This window comes from Labrus mixtus, chromosome 9, assembly GCF_963584025.1.
Source record: "Labrus mixtus chromosome 9, fLabMix1.1, whole genome shotgun sequence".
Classification (NCBI taxonomy): domain Eukaryota; kingdom Metazoa; phylum Chordata; class Actinopteri; order Labriformes; family Labridae; genus Labrus; species Labrus mixtus.
In genome coordinates, this window is record NC_083620.1 from 15,758,852 (window position 1) to 15,786,820 (window position 27,969).

Sequence of the window (27,969 nt, forward strand, 5' to 3'; positions counted from 1 at the left end):
AGCAGACTGTTTTCTATTTCGTTTCACAGACTCACAGCTGCTGGGATTTGCACTGCTGCCACACTGACTGCCGACCATGGTGAGCAAGACAGATGACATACCGGCGTCAGTGCCCGACTGTAATCCGGTTGATCTTGCGGATGAAGCAGGAGATGGAGCCCGGGACAGCAAAGAAAGCAGCAAGACACATCTGAAGGACTCGTGCGGCTGTGGTGAGACAATGCAGCAAAGTGTCTGCGTCATATCTGCTTGTTACAACACCGGACACACGCATTTCATATCATGACAACACCTCTCAAAATACATGTATTAACTGTGTCCACACCGTGCAGTGACCGACTTCAAAGTGGTTTATTGAAGACTTAGGCTTGTGACATTTGCCTCCATGCTTTTTGTGCGACTTAAAAAAAAAAAAAAAAAAAAAAAAAAGTCCACACACCCCCCAAGGTGGTCGTCTGTGGGGTTTACCCCCTTCCTCCTTCAAACCATCTCCTTGGTATCCTGTTCAAGTTTAAAGGGTTGCACATTGCATCTCGCAGCATTGCTAAGTGTGATGTCAGTCTTGCATGTTGTGGTCATTATCGTGCTAGGCGTGTCCACAGTGAGAACAGATCAAATTATACATAAATTGGTAATCGCTGTTAGCAGGTAGTCCAACCCGGTACTGACACTGCATGCAAATCAGGCGAACCCAAAACAAGATAGCCGGTGTGCTACCATTAGCTTCCTCGCCCAGCTAATAAGCTAAAGTGGCAAGCAGAAGCCCTGCGAGTCCAGGAGGAGAGTTTATACAGAAAATTGCCATTTCGGTTTAAAAACAACTGTTTTTTTTTTTTAACACACCGGGTGGTTTACGTGACTCTAAATTGACGCACATGTTTGGTAACATCGTGTCAGAGAAATGAACTGAAGGTCACCTTCAGTGGAGTGACACACTGTCCCCATGAATACAGGGGGTTCTCTGTCACATTGTGGGCTTTTAATTTAACAGTCCTGTGTCAGAACTGGTTATTAAAATATATGTGGCATCGTTTTTTTTAGGGGGGGTGGGGTTTCAAACCTGCATATAAGTTGTCGGATGAACATAGTGCCTTAGCGGTCGATGGTAAGTATTTAGCGGCCCCCCTCCTCCCCGTCGTGGAGGATCAGATGGAGTGGCCCTCCTCGACCGGGAAGCGGAAACTCGCAGTTGTAGAAAAAGTCATGATAGTGCATTGCACAGAGAGAGAGAGAGGGAAGGTTACGCTAATAATACATGAACATACGTATAAGCTGGTGAGTACGCTGGAATATAAAAGTAGTGGCGCGGCTGAGCAGCAGTACAGTGTTGTCGATAGAGGCAGATTAAACCGACTGGTGAACTTCACGTTACACAACTTAAGAGAGCACCAGAAGTGTCTGCTGCAGCCTCTCTACATGTGAAACATGTGGGACCTTGACTTCTCTCTGTCACTGCACAGGGGAAACAGATTGGAGAGTAACTTGTCCTGCGTCGTACATGTAAATTATTCATGTTTTTGTCTGGATGGTGACAGAAGTCTTCTCTGGTCAGTGTTTAAAGTTCCTCCACCTCCTCCCATGCAGCAGTGGATCCACTAATTTAGATCAGCAGCAGCCTATTATCTGATACCTCAGTGAAGACAACACTAATAAAGCTCTATTTTGATGATGTATTAATGGAGTTTCTCTGAAGCAAAATGTTAACCAGCTCTCCGACTATGTGATACTTCATTCATTATGTTTAGTTTTAAATTGTTGCTTAGACAAACCTGGCACTACTTCCCCAAAGATATTGTATTCAAAACTGCAATGGTTTAAAAAAAAAAATGTAAGCCTTCACTTAAAATATCATGTTTGATATATCAGTCTTTTATTTAGCAGAGCTTTGGTTTTCATATTTGTATTTTCAGGTTACATGTCATGACTTTTTCCCTCATCTTCAGTCCTTAAATGTATTTACAAGCTGTGTCTACATTCCCAGTGCAGGATCAGTAAGCCCCTAAGAGGAACTGTTTTCTCTGGTCGTTATAAAACACAATGCTTTTCAGCATAATAGTATACTAAAGAAATGCTCGATTTAAAATGTAATCGCTTCACTAATTGTTTTTCTAATTTAGTTTCATCTGATCGACTTTTTAATTGGCTTAAGCTCAATGTTATTTATTTTTTACTGCAAACAATATAAAAACATATTTAGGTCTCATGATATATTTATTTTAATATTAATTGTTGGTGAGGAAAGGCATTCTATTAAATACAAAACTGCATTACAGCTTAAAAGGCAACACATTACACAGACAGACAGCACTAACAAAAATGAAAAAAAAAAAATATTTTAATGACAGAATCAAACACACTGTGTATTCAGTCCTTGTTGACATGAAATCACACCATAGGTCCATGACTCAGGGTCTGGCTATCCTATCTGGAGGTTGCCACCTTGTGGTGCAGCATACTTGTCTGCAGACAGACCTTGTGCTGCTGCTGCTGTTGTTTTCATGGTTCTTGGCTAACGTTGCCATGGCAGCAGCCAGGGTCGCCCCGTGTCAAGGGCTGCAGAGTAGATAGATATCTTGCTGCTTGATTTATAGCTTTGTTATCAACAGTCATTGGTCAGGCTAATGAACTGAAGAGAGTATCCCACCATCTGAACGCACCATGATATGAATTACCTTTCTGAACTGGCAGCTTGGTTCAGAGAATTGTTCAGTCAGAGAAGAAACGGGTCTGTTACAGTGTAACCCAGGCTTGCAGTTTCATTTTTATTGCGTGTGGTTTTTTTCTTTTTTGTTATGATTGTTGGAAAATGGAGAAAAAATAACTTTAATTCATTTAGATTTTTAAAGAATAAATTCTGTGATACGGGTATTAAAATGCCATATCCTGATATAACCTAATTAAACAATCATTTCCAGAATAAGACAGGCTCCTCTTCACTGCTTGACCATTACTTTATCACTAACTTGCTGCTGTACTGTCTTTCATTACTTTGGGAAAATGGGTCAGTTTTGCAACACGCAGCCTGCTGGATTACCTCATCAGTCAAAGTGCTTCTGGATCTTTGTACTTCTTCTTCTTCTGATTTGGTGATTGTGTGAGTCAAAAATGAAGAGCTACATTATCCTATGCACCTCATGAAACTCTTCTTTCACATTTTGTCCCTTTTTTTTTTTTATAACTGAACCAAAAATTGTTCAATGCAGTTTACAGTTAAGAGTACCAAGCCAGTCTGAAAAAGATTGCTCATATATGGCAGTCATGAGTTTGCCTGATAATAAGGTGACATTCTTTATTTTAATGACAATGTTACAGAAGGGGATTGAAGGACCTTCCTAAAGATCACCTGAACCAGTTGCTTCTCTTGGTTTTACTGAGCTTCACAGCCACTTTCAGCTCATTGTGTAGGCGTCTGATCTTTGAATTTACTGATCTGATTAACTCTCAGCACATTTATAGTGTTGTGGTCAGCTGCAGCAGACAGCTGTTTCCCACTGTGCACTTTCTGCTCAGCACATAGATAGCAACGCTTTTGTTTTTGTTACAGAGCCTGCTATAATCTCAGAAGTTGGTGGAGAAAAGAATCAACCTATTTGAAATGAACACAAGTTCCTGTGTCTTCAAACGAATGCTCATGTTGCTTGCTAGTCGTTAGATGTTTAACGTGAAATGAGTTTAGCATTTTAATGCTAAAGTTGCAGCTCTCAGAGGGAGAGTAACCAAGTAAGCTCGCCAACATTGTGTCAACATGAAAGGAGTTAAGATCTGATAAGGAGTGAAACATTTCTCTATTGGTACTGAAAACAAAAACGGGACAGAATGAAACGCACAACCCCCAGCCCCCCCCCCCCCCCCCCTTTTCCTCTTCTTAGTTACATTATGAACAAGCTTTTCTGCTCTGAAGTTGTTGTGTTTGTTGTCCAAAGCGTTGTGAGTTGACCCTATCTCTTTCGCCTCGTTCCCCCTGCTTCACCATTTCATCTCTCACTCGTGCCGTGGTCCAGTTATCAGGCCCCGCCCCTCTGCCTGTAACCCTGACGCTGTTTACCCTTGACAGTGAGCAAGGACACACTGCTGGATGCAGGCGAGTCCCAGTGAGAGAAAACAGGTGTCCGACATCCACACACTCAGCCCTGTTTTCTTTTGAATACATTTAACCAAAGCCTAATTCATATTCCTGTCATGGTCCTTTCACCTTAGCTGTTGTCTGCTCTGAATACAATAGGAATATATAACTCGTGAATCTTTTATTCATGAGATCAGCTGCCTTGTAACTCAGATTTGTCTGATCATTCTTATCTAAAGAATGAGTAACCATCATTTTATGGACTGAACGTCAGTAAAAGATTAAGGGCAGCTGCTCAATGATTACTCGCTTATTCGCAGGGTATGTATTAGCCACATTTAGCGGTGAAAGTGACCAGTAATTCCCTCTTGTGATACTGAAATCCCTGAAGACTTAACGGGCTAATGTTGCAACAGTGTCTGCTTCAGCCGGTCAGAATGGAGAATCTGAAAATGTATTGAAACATTCATTCATGATCTGTGTGTTGTAGTTCCGGCTGTTTCGTAAACGTCTGTTCTTCTTGGAGAACTTGCATAGTTGATTCTGTCTTCTGTGTTCTTTATATTCCGTTGAATTCATTTGTGTTTGGCTAGAATGTAATGACACTAGCAGCTATATAGTCAAGCTTTGTCGCCTCTCTTCACTCATTAATAAATATTTCAGGAGGTTACAGGTGATGTCATCCAGCCATGGGTCTATGTGCTTTGTTTGTGGCCTTGCTGCCTGGCAGCATCGCTTACATGTGGAAGAAAAGTTTTTTTTTTTTTTTGCATGGCTGCCCCTGTGTAGGTGGTGCATCCTCTTGATCAGATCATTGAATAATAGCAGCTGAAGAATTGTTTGTACACAAAGCACTTCAAACAGTTTAGGTGTCGTTCACAGTCTCTTTCTTCAAACTTGTCAAACTCTCTTTCATGGGATATTGAGTTTACTGAATGATCTTTTTGTGTCTCCTTCATCGCAGGGCACAGTGTAGATACAGCCATGGTGAATGGTGATGGAGCTCATGGCCACACAGAGGAGGCGGAATCCAAACCGGATGGGAACGGCGAGGCGGATGGTGGAGAGGAGTCCAACGAACAGGAAGTGATTGTGATCCAGGACACTGGCTTCACCGTTAAGATCCAGGCACCTGGGACAGAGCCATTCGACCTGCAGGTAAGGCTGCAGACCAATGTTCAAACAGGCAATAACACAGGGCTTAAAACAGAACTATCTCAAGTCATATATGTGCACATTCCTGGAAAACAAAGTGTACCTAGATTGTATATTTTTGTATTTTAGTTTACTGACAATTGTTACATGAGAGAAATAAATGACTAGTGCCATCATAACTTCCTATACCTTTAAAACCCACCCTTTAATATTTAAGAATAGCTCTGCAGGGTTTTGTTGTAAAAGGAGCTTTCAAACTTGTTTGTCTTATATTCAAACCAGCCTTCCTGGATTACATGAGATGGAACCAGTACTGGAACAAGGCTGGGTGTGGTCTAAACATGAGAGTACATTGTGAACATGGCATATTTAAGCAATGTTTTCAAACCTGAACATGAACAAAACACCTGAACCAAATCCTGTATAGGGATAAGGATCTCAAGCTGTACATATTTCTAAAGCAACAAAGTGCTTTGATGTTCAAGCAGAAGCAAATATAAGAACCCCGAACAGCACCAAAATAACCAAAGCAACACAAGAACCCAACAGCAAAAGGACTCCTACAGCAAAACACCAAACCAACATAATGAACCCAGACATCATAAAATCCAAACAACATGAATGCACCATCTCGCTCCCTCTCCCTTCTCTGCATCAGGTATCTCCCCAGGAAATGGTCCAGGAGATCCACCAGGTGTTGATGGACCGTGAGGACACCTGCCACCGAACCTGCTTCTCCCTGCAGCTGGATGGAAACGTGCTGGACAACTTTGCTGAGCTCAAGTCCATTGAGGGCCTGCAGGAGGGCTCGCTGCTCAAAGTGGTGGAAGGTCAGAACCAGCAGGTTAACCTGACTGAAATCACATCCATTGTACTACTCTAAAACAAAGTGACGTGACCAAACTGTTGAGTACTAATCCTCACAAAGATGACAGTCTGTTAGGGATATACATTAAACTGCACACTGTTACCCTATGGAAATTAAATCTACAGCAAAGATGATGCATTGGACCTTCCTGTTTTTATGCAATGACATCAACTAACCATGTTGTATGGAAAAGAATCAGAAGTTATTGTTTGGTGCTACCCGACAAACCTGATAACTTTTTGTCAACATCAGCCGTGATATATTTGGTGTCCTAAGTATTTCACCATGATGCATTCAGGATGTGTCAATAAATACGACTTTATTTTAGCTTTATTGATGTACCCCTGTGTCTGCAGCCTGCCTGGAGAGTTGTATGTAGCTGAGGGGCCAAAACTAAACAGAATTGTCAAAGCACTCCCTTTTTATTTATACCCTTTGTGTTTTCCTTCTCTCTCTTTCCTTCAGAGCCGTACACAGTGCGCGAGGCCCGCATCCATGTGCGTCACATCAGAGACCTACTGAAGAGTCTGGACCCCTCGGACGCTTACAATGGAGTGGACTGCAACTCGCTCTCCTTCCTTAGCATCTTCACTGACGGAGACCTTGGAGGTATGACATGAACGGTTCATGGTCGAAAAACCTGCAGCATTCTAATGTGCCGACATCGTCGTGAAAGATTGTGGCGACGTTGCGGGTGGCCTGCAGGCTCTCACCTCGCTTGTTTAAATGTTTGTTTGCAGATAGCGGTAAGAGGAAGAAGAAGGGAAACGAGCTGGAGCAGATCGACTGCACCCCCCCAGAGCACATCCTGCCCGGCAGCAAGGACCGCCCACTGGTGCCCCTGCAACCACAGAACAAGGATTGGAAGGTGAGAAGTAGTGTTTAGCTCTAAAAGTGTGATTCAGGGAAATCACAGCTTGAGAATAATATAAAGTGATGAACTAAAAAAAAAAAAAGGACTCGCGGAGGGAAAGTCTAACTCAATTTACCATTCTTAACTTATGCAAATGTTTTCAACTATCCCAACAGCCTATGCAGTGCCTGAAGGTCCTGACCATGAGCGGCTGGAACCCTCCACCAGGAAACAGGAAGATGCACGGTGACCTCATGTACCTGTACATGGTGACTGTGGAGGAGCGCCACGTCAGCATCACTGCCTCCACACGCGGCTTCTACCTCAACCAGTCAGTCCACATTTCTTCCTCATATCTTCCTGCAGCTCCAGTTTCCACTGCACTCTTCCAAAAATACCCCTAAGCTCTTGATATGTAGTGTATGCACAAAGTAGCGCTTACTTATGATGCTTTTGATGTCGTGTGTGAAGCACTTTGAATTGCCTTGAAATGTGCTATATAAATAAAACTGGCCTTGCTTCAGTGTAGGACTGTGTTAAGTACTTAAAAAGATGCAGGCAGCAGAAGCAGTGGGTATGCTAACAGTTTAAGGATCCTAATTTTGGATTAGTTTGGATGCCAGCAAAGACTTAAACCTCTAATTAAAGAGGTCTAGTTGGATTACTTTGAAGAACACAATTCCTAAAAATGCTGTGTTGGTTGAAGCAGGATTCTTTTTTTTTGTTTCCAACAATTCAATAAGATCCTCTCATGTTTGAGGGTTTCTGATTTCTAGAGATGCACCACATACATCCCTCAGAAAAACGAGTTCCTTTCCAGGCTTTCGTAGTATAAATATTAGTAAATTTGTCATGAATGAGCTTTAAAAACGAGCAATACTAATGTTTTATGTGTTTGTCTGTGTATTACAGATCCACTACCTACACCTTTAACCCTAAGCCAGCCAATCCCAGTTTCCTGAGCCATTCTCTGGTGGAGCTGCTGAGCCAGATCAGCCCTGCCTTTAAGAAGAACTTCACTGCCCTGCAAAAGAAAAGGTGAAAAACATCTCTATGCCTTCAGTTCTTCATTCTCCTACCTGTGCTAAGAATCCTTTCACTGAGTGACTTAGTGTCTCAGCATTTAAGCTGGTTAGTACTCATCCCCTCTGAAAACTGATGTTATCATATACCTCTGTGTCTACCTGCTGATCCACAGCCTCTGTTCTGTACTCAAATCTGCAATGCTAAAAACTCTCTCTTCTCTTTTTGTCTGTTGGTGCTCTTCTGTTTGATGTACTTCTTTTTATCTTTTTTCTTAAGTTAATCATTCCTACATTAACTTTATTGAACCAGTCAAGTCCTGGAAGGGATTCAGTAGTTCAAAGTCTTAAAGCACAACACAAAAAGAAACTAAAGAAGACATAATACATAGAAGTAAGGTCAGGACTCACACTGTGTTCCACCAGCCGGCGAGCATTAGATTGCAAAGCATTGAACGCTCGCTGTCCACACTGCATCTGTTCAATGTTTCCTCAGTGAATTTCAGTATCCCTTGTTAAGCAGTATGACATGAGGTGCTTTGCATTGACAAGCTTTTGACTCAAATAGAAACAATCAAAGGTTTTTCAATACACGGCAAGACAGGAATGAAAATAAACACAGAGCATCGGGGTACAAAATGTTGTGCTGCGTCGCTCACTGAGGCTGAGGTTGTAGGACAATCAAATTGGAAACAATGGAATCAAGATGACTTTGTTGCTGACGCTCACTCGCGTCGCATGCTGTTAGCATTACAGTGTTCCTTGTCATGCATTGGTTTTATTTAGGTGTTTTAGGAACTTCTCATTACAAGAGCATACTTTGACAAAGAGCCTATGATACACAAAAAAAAAAAGTATCTATAATGTTTCACTATTTTCCCTGCAGGGTCCAGAGGCACCCGTTTGAGAGGATAGCCACTCCTTTCCAGGTGTACAGCTGGACAGCCCCACAGGTAGACCACGCCATGGACTGTGTCCGAGCTGAGGACGCCTACACCTCCCGCCTGGGTTATGAGGAGCACATACCTGGACAGGTGGGAACAGCTGCACATAGCAGCAGATTAGTCAGTGTTTTACAAGTCATCAATGTAGATGTTAATACTGATTTTTTATTTATTTATTTTTTCAGACTAGAGATTGGAACGAGGAGCTGCAGACCACCAGAGAGCTGCCCCGGAAGAACCTGCCTGAACGCCTGCTGAGGGAGAGAGCCATATTTAAGGTACTGAGTGTTTCATCATTATGTGAACAGACAGTGGAGACCAGAGGATCCTCTCACTAAAAGTGCTGACTAACATCTAGCAGGAAATATGATGTCAGTTTCATGTGTACACTTTTCAAGTTTTTAAATGTATTTTTTTGTCCTCCTGTAGGTCCACAGTGACTTTGCAGCGGCTGCCACTCGAGGCGCCATGGCAGTTATCGACGGCAACGTAATGGCCATAAACCCTGGTGAGGAAACGCGAATGCAGATGTTTATCTGGAACAACATCTTCTTCAGCCTCGGGTTCGATGTGCGGGACCACTATCGCGAGCTGGGTGGAGATGCGGCTGCCCATGCGGCACCCACCAATGACTTGAATGGCGTACGTGCTTACGGGGCCGTCGATGTGGAGGGCCTGTACACTCTGGGGACCGTAGTGGTGGACTATAGAGGGTACCGAGTCACCGCACAGTCAATCATCCCTGGGATCCTGGAGCGTGAGCAGGAGCAGAGCGTCATCTACGGATCCATCGACTTTGGGAAGACGGTGGTGTCTCACATCAAATACCTGGAGCTGCTGGAGAAGACAAGCAGGCCACTCAAGGTCAGTTGTCCGTCTTTTTCTCCATTCAAGCATTTATTTATTGATTTTGTTCAACAAGTAAATATCCCTGTATATTGGGTACTGTATATTTCAGGTTCAGAGGCACAGCGTATTAAACGAGAAAAACGAGACAGTGGAGCTTTGCTCTTCCGTTGAGTGCAAGGGCATCATTGGAAACGATGGCCGCCACTACATTCTGGACCTTCTTCGTACTTTCCCTCCTGACCTCAATTTCCTGCCTGTGGAAGGAGAGGTGCTGCCTCCAGAGAGTCAGCGCCAGGGCTACCCTCGCCAGCACCGCCACCGCCTGGCTTGTCTACGCCAGGAGCTCATCGAAGCCTTTGTGGAGCACAGGTATGTGTCTGCACTGCATCATCCCATACCTATAATGAGGAGAGTTTCTACATGTGTTAAACTACTCAATCTGTCCCTCCCCAGATACCTTCTCTTCATGAAGATGGCAGCGTTACAGCTCATGCAGCAGAAAGCAAACAAGGACACTAAGATTGACGTGCCTGCTATCACAGAAACCTCTGAGACAAGCTCAGAAAGCAAAGATGATCCAACCCCGACACAGACTGCTGCATCAGATCCTCCCAGTGGAACAGACGTCTCCGCTGACAGCACGAGCCCGACAGACAGCAGCACCCCGGCTGCCTCGCCGGCAGCGACTGAAGGTGAAGAAAACTCCTCAAAGCCCACCACAAACGGGCCTCTAGACCTCACAACCACCCAGAACGGAGAATGCAAGAGCCCATTGGAGGGTAAGGAGCTTGAGGAAAGTATTCCAGGATTAGCTCAAGCCAAAGAGCTAGCGGAGACCTTAGTTGCCGAAGATGGATCTTGTATTGGTATGTCAAAAAAAAAAAAAAAAACCCAGCTAGGCCAAGATGATGCAGTGAGAGCTACTTTGGTGGATTATTTAATAAGAAAGGAAGTTTATTTGAAAAGCTGTATTTAACCAAGACTTTGTCGCTGACTTTGGTGCATTTATAGAAAAAAATATTTGCTAGAGCATTAAAGCGAAAAGTTGTGGGACGTACACGCTTCTTTCCACCAGACTAGCCGTAGCTGCTCAATCGAGTGTTGTTGGTCCCTTACCCACCTCTCGCTGGTCTGCACTCTGCCTTTGCTGTGGGATATGACCCAATAAACTCAATAATCGGCTGCTGTGTTCATTAATCCAAATATGAATCGGAATGCAGAAATAATCTCACTTTGAATGATTTGTGTGACACCCAACTGACCCTGAATTACAGTAATCTGCATGTTAAACACCCTGACTCAATCTTAAGGGAGCTTTGAAGCTAATTGACGGTTTGTAAATGGTGGTGTTGTGGACTTAGGCCATGTCTACATAACGTTACCTTATGATCGACATATCCATCATTAACTTGATCATCTCTTTAGTGATTCAATATCATCATGATTGAATCTTAATATTTATTGTATTGTGTGTTGGATGCATATAAAGCATATCATTACTGTGGATAAAACACAGTACGCATCATTGAGCATTGTATCTGTGAAGATGGTAATGATAAATGATAAATAAGTCATCTTGTGGAGTATCAGGTGGCACAAAAAATTAGCTTTTTAACATTATGCAGCCATAGCTACAATGTTCATTTTTTTGGATGATTGATCTTGCTGGCTTAATATGGACATGGTTAGCACTGCTTCTTTGTAGACATTTTGATATAATTGGTCTGCTTTTTCGTAATCTTAACCTTTTCTTTGATCTTGTCCTAATAAAAAAAAACAGATCCTAAAAGTCGTGAGGTCGTCCTCAACGCCTGCAAGGCAGTCGGCTCCATCAGCAACACGTCTTTTGACATTCGCTTCAACCCTGACATCTTCTCCCCAGGTAAGCACAAGTCATACATGGACTATAGAAAACCTTAAAGAGTATAGATGTACGGTGTGTGAACAGGGAAAAGCTGTATATGCAAACAGGGTTTTTTTTACATTAAAATGAGCCATGAAGCCGTTTTATTCATATATTCTATTCTACAGATGACTACATCTTTAAACCTTGAGCTTCAGAAATCTATTTTTAAACCAGTGTTTGTGTGTTGATCAGGCTGATATGTGATACACTGGGAAAGATGATGGATATTCAAATACAAAGATCAACATGTCAGAGGCAAATACACCCAAATGGGCTTTCTGTGGCTAAACTGAAAACCTAAAATGATCGATGTGATGAGACGAGAATAATTATCTGACAAATGTTGGCAGAAACTGTCTCCTACATTCTACACAGCTGTATAAAGTCTAAGAACTGAAGTGTTTAACCTGTGAAGATGATTAGTCGCTCTACCATTTTTAGCTGAAGAGCAGCTAACATCAGTGTAGTGTTTCATCTATTTACACTCCCTGAGCTGTCAGATTAGTCATTTTTAAGCACAGTCGGCTCAAAATGATCTTTGTGCAGTGATATAAGAGAGTAAGGGTTAATTGATGAGAGGGCAATGGAAGCACAAAAGTGACTGTGTTTGTGTTGTTGAACCAGGAGTACGTTTCCCAGATGAGAGTACAGATGACGTGCAGAAGCAGAAGCAGCTTCTCAAAGATGCTGCTGCCTTCCTTGTTTCCTGTCAGGTCCCATCACTGGTCAGTGACACAGATACTCACTCAACCAGAAAATTCAACCTCTATGTGACCTGTGTGTGTGTGTGTGTGTGTGTCTGAGATTAAAGTCATACATGTGTGTTTGTGTGTGTGTGTTTTATCACCAGGTTAAAGACTGTTTGGACCACAGCTCTGTGCCCATGGATGGAGCCACACTGACAGAGGCCTTGCGCCAGAGAGGCATCAATGTCCGCTATTTGGGCACAGTTCTGGAGTTTGTGGACAAAACTCCTGCCAAAGCCCAACTGGAGCACTTCTATGTAAGTCTGGAATCCTCCTGGTTCCTACAAACACTGTCATCCACCTTTTTTGTCCTTGTGTTCACTCATTTAAATGTTTTCTCTTTCCTCCCTTAGAGAATAGGAATCAGTGAGCTCATCACCAGATGTGCAAAACATATCTTCAAGACATACCTGCAGGTTTGTATCGTTCAACACACAACATGTAATGTAGCTTCTTAAAAAGACAAACTTGCATTTACTTGCGTTATGTTTTGCATCGTGCAGGGTGTAGAGTTGTCTGCCCTCTCTGCTGCTGTAAGCCATTTCCTCAACTGCTTCCTGAGCTCCTTCCCTGACGCAGTCGCCCACCTTCCTCCCGATGAGCTGGTGTCGCGCCGCAAAAGCCGCAAGCGTCGCAACAGGGTCCCCGGCGGAGGTGACAACACGGCGTGGGCCAGCCTGACGCCCAGCGAGTTGTGGAAGAACATCGCCTCCGAGGCCCAGAGCTATTATCACTTCACCATCCAGTGGTAAAGACTCCGTTCATGTTGAACAAATGTTAAAGCGTTTGCGTTTTGTGTTTGTTTTGGTGACAAATGATGGTTCTTTGTGCAGTGAAAGTGCGGACCAGGTGGTGGAGAAATATGGCCTCCAGAAAATCACCCTGCTCAGAGAAATTTCAGTTAAAACTGGCATCCAGGTAACTCTCATATAATCTACAGTGACTTCTCGGTGCCTCCTCAAAAATCCTCGTCATGACATTTCCTCTACTTTTTTCTTCTAGATTCTTATAAAGGAGTATAACTTTGACAGCCGCCACAAGCCTGCCTTCACAGAGGAGGACATCCTGAATATTTTCCCTGTTGTGAAGCACGTTAACCCCAAAGCCTCAGATGCCTTCCACTTCTTCCAAAGCGGACAGGCCAAAGTGCAGCAAGGTGGAGGATGTAGTCATACATAGAAACACTTTTGAGTGAATCTGACTTATCTAGAACAAGAAGATTTCCATTTGGAGTTAATTTCACATAATAACCCCTTTTTGATTTAATGCCCAGGTTTTCTGAAGGAGGGCTGCGAGCTGATCAACGAGGCTCTTAACCTCTTCAACAATGTGTACGGAGCGATGCACGTAGAGATCTGCGCCTGCCTGCGCCTGCTGGCACGCCTTAATTACATCATGGGAGACCATCCAGAGGTAGGCACGACACCTTGTAGAATGACTACGAGAAATATGACGCCTTTTACTATATCAGCATCTAGATGCATCCTATTGATTCCATTTCACTAAAACTGCATTTGGTTCTTTACCCACAGGCTCTCAGCAACCAGCAAAAAGCTGTTCTGATGAGTGAACGAGTCCTCGGCATTGAGCACCCCAACACAATTCAAGAATATGTAAGTTAAATGTCAAATCAAAGATGTATTCGTTCATAAGATGCTTGAACAGAATCTCACCTGAGTTTTTTCCCCTCCACCCCTTAGATGCACTTGGCTCTGTACTGTTTCGCCAATGGCCAGCTGTCCACCGCCCTGAAGCTGCTGTATCGCGCCCGTTACCTCTTGTTGATGGTGTGCGGGGAGGACCACCCTGAGATGGCACTGCTAGACGTGAGTCTTTGCGTTATCATCAATACGTATTTTGACATTGACATTGTAATACTGCAAATTGGTTGTTGATGGTAGTGATGAGGATGATGATGATATTGTGGAAGAATATTTCTTTATTACACATGCGCACACACACACAATTCTGTTCTCTTAAAATTTTAAATATGAGTTTGGGACACAGACTAAACATGAATATTCCGTCGTTTTTCTGGCCTGTACTTATTTTAATTGTCTCTCGTGTTTTGTAAGTGTATTATCCTTTGTCTTGCAATAAAAAAAAAATAATAATAATAAATAACAAAAATCAATATGTATTTACCAGTACGTCTTACTTACCTCAGGAAAACGTTCATTTTGTTTGTTCTCCTGACAGAATCAGTGACGGCTGTTCTTGTTCTTTTCTCTCTTTCTGCAGAGTAACATCGGGCTGGTGCTGCACGGAGTGATGGAGTATGATTTATCGCTGAGATTCCTGGAGAACGCATTGACCATCAACACAAAGTACCATGGATCGCGTTCCCTCAAAGTGGCCCTCAGGTAAGGAGCGATTACTCTCTCTCTCTCTCTCTCTCTCTCTCTCTCTCTCTTTCTCTTTCTCTCTCTCTCTCTCTCTCTCTCTCTCTCTCTCTCCATTTACCATCCAAATGTAGAGTTATTGTACTGACCTACATACTGACTGACAAAATGAGTTACATTATGAGTGCCATGTAATATTTTTCAGCCATCATTTGGTTGCGAGGGTTTACGAGAGCAAGGCTGAGTTCCGATCTGCACTTCAGCACGAGAAGGAGGGTTACACCATTTACAAGAACCAGGTACAACTCTGCTCTGAACCCACACTCTGTTCTTTTAAGGTTTCTGACTGTTTCAAAGCTAATGATCCATCTTTTTTTTATCTTCTCAGATGGGTGAGGGACATGAGAAAACCAAGGAGAGCTCAGAGTACCTAAAGTATCTCACTCAACAGGCTGTAGCTCTGCAGAGAACCATGAACGAGATCTACAAGAACGGCTCCAACGCCAGCATCATGCCCCTCAAGGTTACTGCACAAGACATCAAAACCCGCTTTTATGGCTTCTGTTTCTTCTCCGCCACCTTGCAGTGATGCTAAGTTTTTTTGTTTATTCCTGTTTTCCAGTTCACCGCGCCCAACATGGCCAGTGTCCTGGAACAGCTCAACATCATCAACGGCATCATCTTTATACCACTCAGGTAGAGTGAGAAAGAAGCTTTATCTTATGTGAACACTGGGATACATTATGCTGGGACTTAACATTCTAATGAAATATTATATACTGTATATTATATATTGTTTTAGTATTGCACTCATGTTATTTAAACACGACTTTCTTTAATCCTGGAAAACTAGTCCATTAAGATTCTTTCAAGTTTCGAAGTGCAGCTTTATTTAAGCAGTATGTGGAAAAAAATTTATTATTAAGTGAGATGTCAATCATTTGTAACATTATCTTTTGTAAATTGTATTCTATTTTCCACAATTACATATATTTGCTCCAAAGTACTCTCATTGTACGTTTAGAAAGGGGTCATTTAGACACACGATGCAACCCCTTGAATAAAGCTGCACACATTTATTTTAAATACATTGATGACATTTTAAGCCTCAACTCCGTAATTTGGGGTATATCTTGGATAACAATATATTTATTGAGTTTCAGCAACATAAATCACAAGAGCCAAAAATAAACCTTCATTTTTTCTTCTATGAGAAGTAAAGTAATGTTGTTTTCTGGTATTTCACTTTCAGCCAAAAGGATCTGGAGAACCTGAAGGCAGAAGTTCAAAGGCGGCAGCAGCTGCAGGAGCTGGGAAAGATTGAGGAGCCCACCGAGGACAGCCCACTGGAGCTAGAGGACAAAATTCCCATCGATTAAAGTCCGAATGCCCTCGACACGGCTACTTTCTGCTATCGGGGAGGGGGGTAGGCGGTGACTTAACAGCAGTGTCACTGAGCCTGTGGAACTGAGAGCCAAGCGGTCTGAATCAGCATTGAAATAAACGGGGGAGGGATGGGTGAGGGCAGAGCAGAGAACAAACAGTATGAACTGTAGGAAAAAGGAATACAGAGATAGGGGACTTCCTACAAGGTAGGAAAAAGAGGGAGCGAGAGTACAAACGCATAGAACCAATGTAATGTGCAATCTGACAAATCCCCGGCCCGAGAACCTGCTGATGCAGATGTTAGCTGCTGTAGAAATACGATCGCATATGAAAGCCTGGTTACAGCCGGGGGGAGGGAGACCAAGGACGACCATGACATTGTATACCAGAGCCTTATCCACTGTACCATATTCTCCCAGCTCAAATATCCCACAACACTGTTAGCCCAGGACCACATTCTGCCCCGCCATTCCCTAAAGAGCCTTGGAGCATGTAGCCACCCCACCCCTCAGTGCTCTAAAACCAGGAAGCACCCACCCTGTCCTAGAACTCAGGGGTACTACTTTCTATTGTGCACTTAAACCAGAACACAGTCACAAAATTATAGATGTTTCAAGCGGGGCTTCAGAATGTAAATCCCCTTCTATGTGGCTTCTTTGAGCCATATTTGCAGCAGTCGCCCGTCATTCTCACATGTCCCCTGATGGTTAATTAATTTAATCTTTCAATCATTTTCACTTTACGACATCCCAGGTGGGTGCCTGCTGAGTCTGATGGTTCCTGCCTCTCTGAGCAAGAAAATGATAACAGTCACACTATAGTGAGCCTTCTACCAGTTTGATTTCATTTGATGGAATTTTCTTTTCTTTTTTTAAGTAAATAATGGATTTTGTAAAAGTGCAAAGGAGAAATATAAAGGTATTTTATGCCTGTTGATCATCAATTAATTTAAGCCATGTCTGTTTTATAGAAAAATGTATAGAAGTGGAAAAAAAAGATGTATAAATCTATCCGATTTAGACAGGTGCTTGATTGATGCTAATGGAAATTGCAGATTTGACACATCCACTTTACGCATTAGATTTATCTATCTATATACTAGCTGTGTTCAATATTCTATTTTTACACATTGAAAGAATATGTGCATGTATGTTTGTATGTGTGACAGTGTGTGTGTGTGTCTTTGTGTAGTTCAACAGAAAATCTTTCGGCCAGGGCTACTGCTGCTTTTGCTGCTGCTGCATAGTTTGAATAGAGACTATAAAAGCAAACATTGGTGTTCCTAATGTTTTATTTTTCTACTCATATTTGACCTGTTGGATGGCTGAAGCCTCTTTTCTTTAATCAATCATGGCCGCCAATGTAAATCTGTTTCTGTATGAGTTGGTACTAAAATGAGCCTCTTCTCACAATGGGCAGTAGAGACTGATTTATTGTTGCTGGGTGTTGTTTTTTTCTTTTCTTTTTTCATTATTGGGTTATCTGTTTGTTTGTAGCTGAGACAAGAATCAGCCAGGAGTGTCTGAGCATTTTTGCAGTGCACTTTCTCCTGCTGTTTGAATGTGCGATCATGTTCACAGCACAACCAAAAGTGGGCAAAAGAAGAGCTGTCTCAGTTTGATGTACCAAAAAAGACTGATAAAGGTCTGTGTGCGCTTGTATACATGCAATGTATCCCGCCCATGGCAATTTGTTACTTAATTGTTGCCGTGTCTAAATGTATGTGATTAAAGCAATAGAGAGACGGAGCTCCAAATGATTGTTTTTCAAGAATTAAGTTTTTACTTTACAAAAAAAAAACATGACAGAGGACTACTTTCTGTGTTGGAGGAATAATCTAAAAAACAAAAGGAAAGCAGAGCTCTTCAGACTGACATGGTTGTCACAGGGATTTTTCCTGAGTGTGCACCTAAAGATGATGTCATCATAACATCAATAGCAGAGTGTGGTGTGTGTTGTGCCTATTGTGTATGCTTCTGAATGGAACCAGGGTGATAGCAGGTAATGACTTTATCATGTTAAGAGTCTTGGTTTTGTTTTCTGGGTTTGTTGTATCATTACTTTTTCATTTAAGACCATTACTGAAGTCCCCTGCTTATCAAGTACTGAACAATAGCAATACCAACAGTATCCACAAGGTGGCACAGAAACATCTGTTTCAACTTTAAGGTACATTGACCCTTACAGACACGTGGAAGTCGAAAATATTTGTAAAGCCCATTTAAAAATGATCTTTAAAGCTAAACATTTCCCAAATATGCTCAACACTTACAAAAACCTGCTACCAGTCGAAGCTGTTCTGAAATATATAGAGTCGTGCAGTGATGGGAGAGATTTATCAAACTATTTGAACAGATAAAATTCTTTAATGCACATATAACAGTGCTTTTGTTTTGTACTACAGTGAAATAATTCTGTTTTGAATTGATAAGTTTGATCTGTTACTAGCATCAGAACTAAGAAAACAAACAATATGTTGTACTAAAACAAAGTAAAGGGTGAAGTGTAACATTTCATGTTTAATTTTCAAACACCATTTGCAAAGCCTCAGATGCACTGCCGATGTAGAATATTAATACTAACTGAAATTATCCGTAATGTAATCAATATACACCAAACATTGAGTTTGAATTCTGTGCAAAAACATTTCAAAGTCTTCATGAGGGGGGAAATGGTCTAATATCTACTATCAACATTATGCTACCCTCTTGCATTTAGTGTCACTGAGAAACCTGAAAAGATGATTGTCTAAAAGTTTTGTGCTACATTAGCTGATGCAATTTCTTCTGCACAAAGGCGTCTTATAGGCCGAGTGTTTGAGTCTGCTTCTCCTGATGATGTGTGGCATTTGTGTGTTACTCTTTACAGAATAACAATCTAATTATATTTTGGACTGAGTGTGCTTTTTTTTTTATATATGAAAATGAATAAAATAATACTAGTAAAAGTTTTGTTTGGGTTTGATAACTGAATACAATAAGCAAGTGTTGGAGCAAAACAAAAGGATTGTAGCAACTAAATGACAGGAAACAATGTATTAAGATAAGATATACTTTATTCATCCCAGCAGGGAAATTTAGGTGTTCCAGCAGCCAGCATACATACAAACACACAACACAACACATATATACATACATATCCCACCCATACAAAAAAACATGAGCCCACAATACAGTTTGATATATGATATATGTAACTCAGGCTAAAGTTTAAAAGTTGAAATGTCTTCTGTCCTTACTTAAAGGGGAGTCGTTATAAAGTGCAATTGCAGTAGGTAAAAAAAACAGCCAGATATGTCCTGTCAGTGTGTTGTGCGTTTGTATTACTGAAATGTTACACCATATGCACTATTTTTGTTCATATATGGCCGAGAACGAACGAGCTATTTCGCTGAATTGAACACACTACATTCATTAGGCTAATAGGCTCGACTAGTGTTATTATAGCCTACATGAAATGTGTTCGTTTGCAAATAATTTAAATTTAATTTAAATTTTAATTTGTTGTAAGACGTTTTTACGACTAAAATGTAGTGGGGTATCGTTAAAGGGACACTTAAATAAATACAAGCTCAAGGAAACAGTTCCTTCTTCTGGGGCATCTTTTCAACGCTGACCTCTCCGCCACTTATGAATATGTAATTTTTTTAAATTTAATAAATGCGGTTTAAAATAAACGCATCTAGAGTAGCCAAAAAGTAGACTAGACGTTACTACTGAGAAAAAAAATGTATGCTCTATAATTATTAATTTTTTTTGAACGCCCCCCACACCCCTTTCTCACTTTAAGGACGTGCGCGCTCCCGCCAGCTCGTCACCGCGAGTTCCGTGCGCGCACCCGTCTGAAGGCGAATGCGGTAGGCTTCGAGAAAAAAAAAAACAAAAAAAAAAACAAGCAGGCAGAGGAGAGAGAGAGACGAGACGGGCACAGTTTACCTCCACATCACAAGATCATATTTTGAGTGCGGAAATTTCACGCCCTGTCGGGTCGTGTTACCGTGGGAGACGGCTGTGGACACTCACGGGAGGAAACAATAGGGTGAGTTTTTCTAGTTTTCCATCTGTGAAAGCCGATCACAGTCGAAAAGGAAAAAGTGGCGTTTAGGAGGAGAACATGACGATGTGGCTGTGAATGTTGCGCCTCCTTTTTCATAGTCTCAAAATGGCGGATAGGCCGCTTGGACCGGAGCAGCAGGTACCTTGTCAGGCGGAGTTTATCCTTGTGTGTAGATAATCAAACATTTTGCACTTACACTAATCGAGTCGGATAACGTTTGCCAAGTGCAAAAGTTAACTGTAGCTGATTGAACTTGACTGTATTTTTGAAAGACGGAGGTTTGTAGAGGCTAACTTTCCTGACTGCATCGCCGGTAAGCTAAACTTGGCTAACGTTAACTTTGGCTAACCATAACTTTAATTAGATAAACCGGACGGCAGGGTCGTCGTAATGCAACGCCCTTATGTGTAAATCACGGTTACATTTGGCGTACACCCCCAAGTTGGTAACACTCTGTAATTAGCATAGTTTGAAAGCAGCGTCAAGAGCTTCGCTTGTAAATAACCTGCAGGAGAAAATATAGGTCACAAGATGTTACAACTCGCATTTGATGTTATATGTTAGTAACTCATCGTTGGAGGTTTGTTGTAAATCGGTTATGTCACTGCTGGGTCCGATGTTAAGCATTTGAAAAGGGCGTTTTTATAATTTAATCTGGTTTTCGGGGGGGTTTTTTAAAACCTTGTTTGTTGTGCGGATATTCCTGCAATTGAGGCCACATGAAAATATTGCTCTTTTTTTTTTTGCTAACATGCCACGATTATATTTCCTCTGCTGTTTGACGCTGTCATCCTGCTCAGCTGAAGCTCTTCATCGTTTCTGCGCTTCATGCGGTTTGTTGGCACAGTGTAAGAAAATCAGGGTGGAGCACATCGGAGGAGCCGAGTTTGTATTGCGTGTACCCGACGCTCAAGTGTCTGCCTTGTTTTCCGTGTGTACTCTCCTTCTAAATGTATGATTGAGTGTTTTATGTAGGGCACGACTTGTGGACCTGCGGGCTGAAACACAGGGACGCATCATTTGTCTGTCTACTCGCCGTTATATTGTATAGTTTCTGCTTATAATATGTCTGCACTCATGCACTTTAACTCATGTCGATACTGTCCATTTACTACTCTTGTTTTTTTGCACATTTACATTTAATCTTTCTTATTTAATTTATAACCATCTACGACTCTGTTCTTGCACATTTACATTCACTCTTCCATATTTAATCTTCCTATTTAAGACTAGTAATGCTTAGTGAAATCCTGGTTGTATATATTCACATTCTTATTTTTGATATTTTTTTAGTACTTATTTACTTTGTAGTTAATATTGTATTGTGTTTAGATTTGCTAACATTGTGTTTTTTACTCATATTGTGTGTTTGGATAACCTGCTGCTGTAACGCCACAATTTCCCAGTTTGGGATCAATAAAGTTATTCTATTCTATTCTATATTTTATCACCGCTGTCTCACGGGGTCGTGCACGGAAATCTAGGTAGATTTAGGAAACCTGGTCGTGATGTTGGATAAAACCAGACTAGATTAACACTAGGACCATGGGCTGAAATGCTCAAATTAGACACATCAGATCTTTGTTAGTCCAGAGTTTAATCAAAAAGTTTATTTGAATAAGCGCATCCCATCAGCCGGGCTCTTTTCACTGATGTCAGCAGTGGATACACAACAACACCAACTGTGTTAATTCAGCCCCTGCATGAGCCCTGCTGGTACTTGTTGCCTGATCAACAACAGGATAGGAAGCAGTAACAGATCTTACAGGGGCGTTTTCCTCTGGTGTAGTTGGGGTAGTCTAGTAGTAAAGACTGAGGGGTGCCCCCTTGTCTTTATTTTGTATCAACAGACAATGGAGAGCCTGACAGGCTGATTGTCTTTGTGCTTGTGAGGAGCTGAAGGGCAGATAGATACTCATATCACTCTCCTTTCCTTGGCTGATAGTACCACAGAGGTTGACCTTCCAGACAGGCTCCCCTGCCAGCTTGCAGACTGGTCATTATTGGCCTGCTTCCAGCATAAACTGCCCGTCGATCAACGAACGGCTGTTCTGACACACTTTGACAATCTGTTTGGACAACATCTTTATGTAGATTGTGAGGAAGTGTCTGGCAATTGTTGGCATGAAACCCAACCTGTCTCAAAAACCTCAAACAGTGGATGGATTCAATTTTTTATCAACCACTTATGCTGTCTTGAAGATTTAAAAGGTTTGATTTTGACACACTTCATACTGATTCAGCATTACACGTCCAGTTTAAATTTAGAACAATTATATTTTCAACCCGTTACTTGTTGGCATGAAGTGGGCCATGTGTAGACGGTTAAAGTCTGCCACAACAAGCATGTTATGTCTGTGAAAATGAACTTAATACAGATATGTGACTAACCAGTCCTCGTTGAGTTGTTTATATGTGCGTAGGATGGGTTTGACCATGTGATTGATTTGCTGTCCCTGTGAGCTTCCTGGCTGCTCCATCTCGTGCCCCCTTGTATCCGGGCTTCCTGGATGGATGTGTGATCAACTGATCAGGCCATTAACTGTAAGGATAATGGTCTGGCGATTGAAAAGACATCGTACAGTTGTGACAAATAAGTATTAGTAAAGTAATTCCATCTGCTGTTTGAAAACGTATCGATGAACAACCAAGGCTAATGATTCTTACCTGTGCTGATGTTTTGTGTAAACAGACCTCCTTTTATTAAAGACTGAAGGACTATGTCACTAGCTGTATTAGTTTTACAAACCAACGTTACTGTCTAATACATTTTGCAGGTCATAATGGCTGCAGATTGAAAGCCGAGCCAGGTGTTTGCTCAGTTAGTGATAAAACCCAGATTCAGAATATTTCTCTTTTGAGTCTCTTTACAAAGAAGAAGTAAACGATTTCCAGAACAATCAGCCTCACAGTGAGTTTTCAAGGTTCAGGTCATAAATTATCTTCTTTTTTTAATAATCTGGATTAAAAATGATGAACAGAATAATGACACAGCTCCATTAAATTACAGAATCATTACTTGACCTAATGAATTATTCACATTTATCCATCCTTCTAACAGCATAGTGATGCACTGACATTTGGCATGTTAATTGCTATGTTTTTGGCTGTCTCCTGATGGGGATATTTTATGTAACATAAGTGTCTTTATTGTGCAACTGCTGAAACCTTTGTCAGTACAGTGAAGGATCATGTGGAATGTATTGTTTGGATAACATGAAGGCTTTGTTTTCTGTAAAGTTATGTAAATGTGTGGCATTTTTACAAGATAGTGATACAATTAACAAAAAAAATGCTTCGCCAGTGGCACAGTTTGGGAAATTCCCTTTGGTGATTATGAAACATTTCTTTGATTCAGTCTTCATGCTGAATGTCAACACGCAGCAAATACTTTGATATTTCTTTTTAAACACAGGTTTAAAATACACCTGAAGCAATCACCCCTTTGCTATTATTATCATGCATTTTCAGCAATTCACCTTATTTTACATGCTGTTTTCCCTGGTCAGTAGAGCCCTGTGTTTGGTTGGTAGAATAACATTCAGAGGACTTGAAGGTGAAGTCACGGACAGAAAATGAAGATGCTCCAGATTCTAGCTGTTTGAGATGTTTGCTTTTGAGCGGGGCAGGTGACGTGACGAGGCTCGCAGTGGACTGTGAAGAGTTGACAACGAAGTGATAACCGCCAGCATAACATTGTCAGCATTGCTGTGATGGTTGTGTGGTGAGCCGCTTGGCCTTCATTTCACACCAGAAGTGAAACTCGACTCAAGCCTGATGTTTTTTTATCTTAGTTGTCTTGAACGGCTCCCCTCAGTTATGCTCCGTTGTCCAGCAAAGAAGCGTTGACTATCACAGATCATTTTAACAAACCATGTCTGTCATACTGAACAGTTCAATTAATGGAAAGTTGTGATATTTTTTTTGTTTGCTGTAGGGATGTGCGCAATTCGCTACTAAATGATTTTGTGATAAACATTGTCACCCTTGCTAGTGGGCACCAGCATTACTAGTGTTTTTTTATTTTATTTTTTATATTAATGCTGGTTTAATATAGTACCTTAGCAGTACAGTCACCACCTGCCAATCGCCAGGGATGGAGCTCTGTTTAATGGCTACTGCTCAACAACCCTGATGTAAAGCACAGGACAGACGGTGCTAGCACTGCTACTTAGCCACTCTTGGCTGAATTCCTGTTCTTGTGAGTGTAAAATCTAGTGCCGGACCATTAAGGGATTTAAGGAGCCAAATTGGATTTTAGGGAGAAATAAAATTCTGATATCAATATATCGGCTGATATCTTTCTTAGATCTACCTTTGATCTTTATAGATATGGAGATACACACACATTTATTAAGTTGATCCATCAAATTCTGTTATAAAACGCAGGTCAAGATAGTCTCATATGTTAATATCGACAGATATTTTCAGCTGGTCGGGTTTTAGTTAATTCAGGGTGTCCGCGCATCCTTTAAAAAGTCTTAAATTCATGTATCTAAAATTAAGGCCTTAAAATGTCTTAGATTCATTAAAAATGTTATATGCTGGTCTTAAATACATTACTCAAAGGTCTTAAATTTGTCGGGGCAGGACTATTTAATGTTATATATTTTTTTCTTTTTCTTGCGGGACTTTTCAAGAAGGAGATGTAGAGAGGCTACTTTCTTAGTAGCTGCTGATATAAATGGTTATCTGCATGCTTGCTAGCTAGTCTGCGACTATGGGTAAGTGCAAATTTATTGAGAGTTGGCTGGACGACGTCCGTTTTCAAAGTTGGCTCACGTCTGTTGCCAACCCAGACGAGGCCAGATGCATTCTGTGCAAAAGGACCTTCAAGCTCGGCACCATGGGGGTTAAGGCTATCGAGATCCACATGCAGTGCGAAAAGCACAAAACCGCTGCCAGGAGCCAACAGACCCCAGCCATATCACAGTTTTGCGTCTCTGCCCCGGGGCCAGACAACGGTCCCCGCTGCTACTAGCACTCACCTGAGAGCAGCATTTGGTGCGACACCAACACTGAAATCGGAGGTTTTGTGGATTTTAAACACAGTGGTCAAGCACCAGTCTTACAACTCCAATGAGGGGATAGGAGATCTCTTCCGTTTGATGTTCCCTGACTCACAAATCGGGAGCACGTTTACTTCTGGAAAGGACAAGACGGCCTATATAACTCGTTTTAGACTAGCGCCTTTCATCAGAAGCGAGCTAATCTGCAGCGTCAACAAGTCTTTTTTTGTTTTAATGTTCGACGAGACTTTGAACCACGCCACTAAAAATAAGCAACTCGACGTGCACGTACGATATTGGGTCGGAGATCAAGTGCATTCACGTTACTTGGGCTCGCAATTCATGGGAGTCTCATTGAGTGACACACATGCTATGCTTGGGTTGTAATACAGCGGGATCCCCCAACAATCGCCTATATTTATAGTGTTTTCGGTCTTAAATTTAATTCAAGGTGGCATTAAAAAGGTCTTAAAAAGTCTTACATTTGACTTGCTGAAACCTGCAGATACCCTGTAATTAGTGTTTGTGTCTTGGTTTTTTAAGACTTGTTGACTAGTCTAGTAAATTCCAATTTAATAGTCATGTAATTTAGCTGATAGGTACATCCCTAGTTGGCTAATTTAACAATTTGATCAGATCCCTAATACAATCCAAAAAATGATCTATATTTGACTTTTTGAGAGTCAATCTTGGACTGCCTCAGTTTTTTCCATTTCATTCTCCTTACTTTTGATTACCCTGATTTTTTAAAAGACTATGTCTTTGAGGAACTGTATTTGTAGTTGAAGTGATTGGATAGACCAAAATCTTGTGTTCAAGAGTCCTCATTTTTCAATATTAAGGCTCAAACTATATGCCTGACCTTTATCAAAACAGGATTGGTGCAGCGTTACCGTGGGTGTGGTTCTTTACAGTGATGACTGGGCTCTTGGTGTTTGCCTTCCGAAACGGACAGAGAGTGTGTTTCCATTATTCATTAGAAATTGCATTTTAACAACAGATAACCTGCTAGGACTCATCAGGAAATTAAAAGTCATCTCATGAAACAGTCAGCACCATTACTGTAAGGGGATCCTTTTATTTTACAGTTCCTGCTGCTACACAAAGACGAGACAATCAATGGGAGGAAGACGCATAACCATTATAACCGTCAGTGAGCAGATTTATAGATGCACCATGGCTGCAAACCATGCCAACAAGACACAACCACATTTTGTGCTGAGCCAATTAGCCTGATTATGTGGTAGTGCAAACATTTTTGCTCAATACTGAAGCAACAAATGAGATTTGCAGAGTGGGGAGTCTAACACATTAATGGATGCACACAGCGATGACAGCTGCCAGCAGCACAGAGGGAAGTATCAATATATAGCAGATGACCCAATTTCACACATTACAGCATGTGTAAAGGTTGATATGAAAGAAGCATGCTTTTCGATTGGGCTGGGCAATAAAAGAATGTCAATACATGGTTGTGATATAATTAAAATCAATGACAATGATACAGTTGAACACTTTTTACTCAACATAGATAGACTTTACAACCCCTCACACAGCAGAAATGAACAAAAGCCATTCAGTCCGCAGTAGTTAATTTGTTATCCAAACATCAAAGACATCTTGGTCATTTATAACTATCGTTCAATCATATAGAGGATTGTTATCTCTGATTGTCTGTAAATAATGAGAAAAACAAGTGTAGCAAAATATAGCAGCAGCATGGCTTACAGCCTCTGAGGCCCTGCTGAAGAGCCCTCAACAATGATTTTAAAAATGAAACTGCTGTATTCCATGTTTTTTTACCAGTTCATCACCAGGGAAGTTGATGTGAGAGAGGCAGAGTGTTCTGTGTAAATTAAAACCTGGTTAAAACCCTGTGAACAATGAACACTGAAGGAATTAGTTTACTAAAAAACGGGCTCTTTTATTGTGGCTGCTCAGCACTCAGCTTTTTTTACCTTGAAGCGGTTTGACCTTTCAAAAAAAGAGAGAATACAACAGTAAAAAAAGTACCATAAAATCCGGAATATAAATCGCACCGGTATATAAGATGCACCCTGTTTTTAAGGTCTCTTATAGAGAAAAAAAAGTTTAAACTGTCTTCCTGCGTGACGATTTATATTGTGTTCAGCAATGTCTACAACGTGCAGTTTCTGTGCAACTGTGTCGTTCTTTTAGTTCCGTCGTTCTTGTCTGTGTCGCCGTCTTTCCCAGCACAGCGTGCACTCAACTTTCAATACACAATGAACGGGGATGGCTTTTTAATCGCATCAGGTCGCAGTTAGTGGCTGCTGCACCCGCTGTAATGACGGCGCGTGTTTCAGTATTTTGTACTGGTGTATTGGTCGCACGGGTGTATAAGATGCAGCCAACTTTTAAGACGGAAAAAAAGTATTAAAAGTGCGTCTTATACTCCGGATTTTACCGGTGTAAAATTAAGTTGCAAAGCATTTGCTTCTGTCATCATCCTAAACTTGTGCTGATATTAGATACATGATATATTTATCATTAAGAAATTAATATCTTTACTATACATTTGGCAATATCAGCAAGCCCTTACTTTGAATTATTATTTTTATTTTTAAATGTGGAGCCATAGAAAGGTCCATTTTTATAATGTTATCGCCTTATTGTGTTGTAATACTATTGTGACGCTGAACCACCGCAGAGTAGTGGGGCAAAAGCCAGAAACCCCATGTCTGCCTGCCGTAATCCACACAGTCTGAAGTAAGTAGACATTTGGATATGTGTCAGGGGGTGGCATCAGGGT

The 27,969-nt window shown here is 41.4% G+C and overlaps 2 protein-coding genes across 3 annotated transcripts in view; both read left to right on the forward strand.

Annotated features, from left to right (window-relative positions):
- cluha (clustered mitochondria (cluA/CLU1) homolog a) lies at positions 1–19,020 on the forward strand. The gene is made up of 27 exons (XM_061046465.1): positions 1–212; positions 5,028–5,221; positions 5,877–6,048; positions 6,552–6,695; positions 6,827–6,954; positions 7,116–7,270; positions 7,852–7,977; positions 8,848–8,995; positions 9,091–9,183; positions 9,335–9,769; positions 9,864–10,123; positions 10,208–10,620; positions 11,535–11,636; positions 12,285–12,385; positions 12,511–12,663; positions 12,760–12,822; positions 12,910–13,154; positions 13,240–13,324; positions 13,409–13,562; positions 13,680–13,819; positions 13,939–14,019; positions 14,107–14,232; positions 14,648–14,769; positions 14,954–15,047; positions 15,137–15,271; positions 15,371–15,444; positions 16,001–19,020. Exons 1-27 carry the CDS (start codon positions 77–79, stop codon positions 16,125–16,127), a joined length of 4,206 nt encoding a protein of 1,401 aa, XP_060902448.1. The 5' UTR covers positions 1–76; the 3' UTR covers positions 16,128–19,020.
- Positions 19,021–20,021: 1,001 nt separating this feature from the next.
- The window catches only part of LOC132980375 (lissencephaly-1 homolog), a 40,742-nt gene continuing 32,794 nt past the window's right edge, over positions 20,022–27,969 (forward strand). The window contains exon 1 of one of the 2 annotated variants that reach the window (XM_061046466.1): positions 20,022–20,172. The gene's annotated coding sequence lies outside the window, so the exon portion shown is untranslated. Of the gene's footprint in view, positions 20,173–20,307; positions 20,329–27,969 lie in introns of those variants that run through there. The other variant, XM_061046467.1, reaches the window with a different exon arrangement.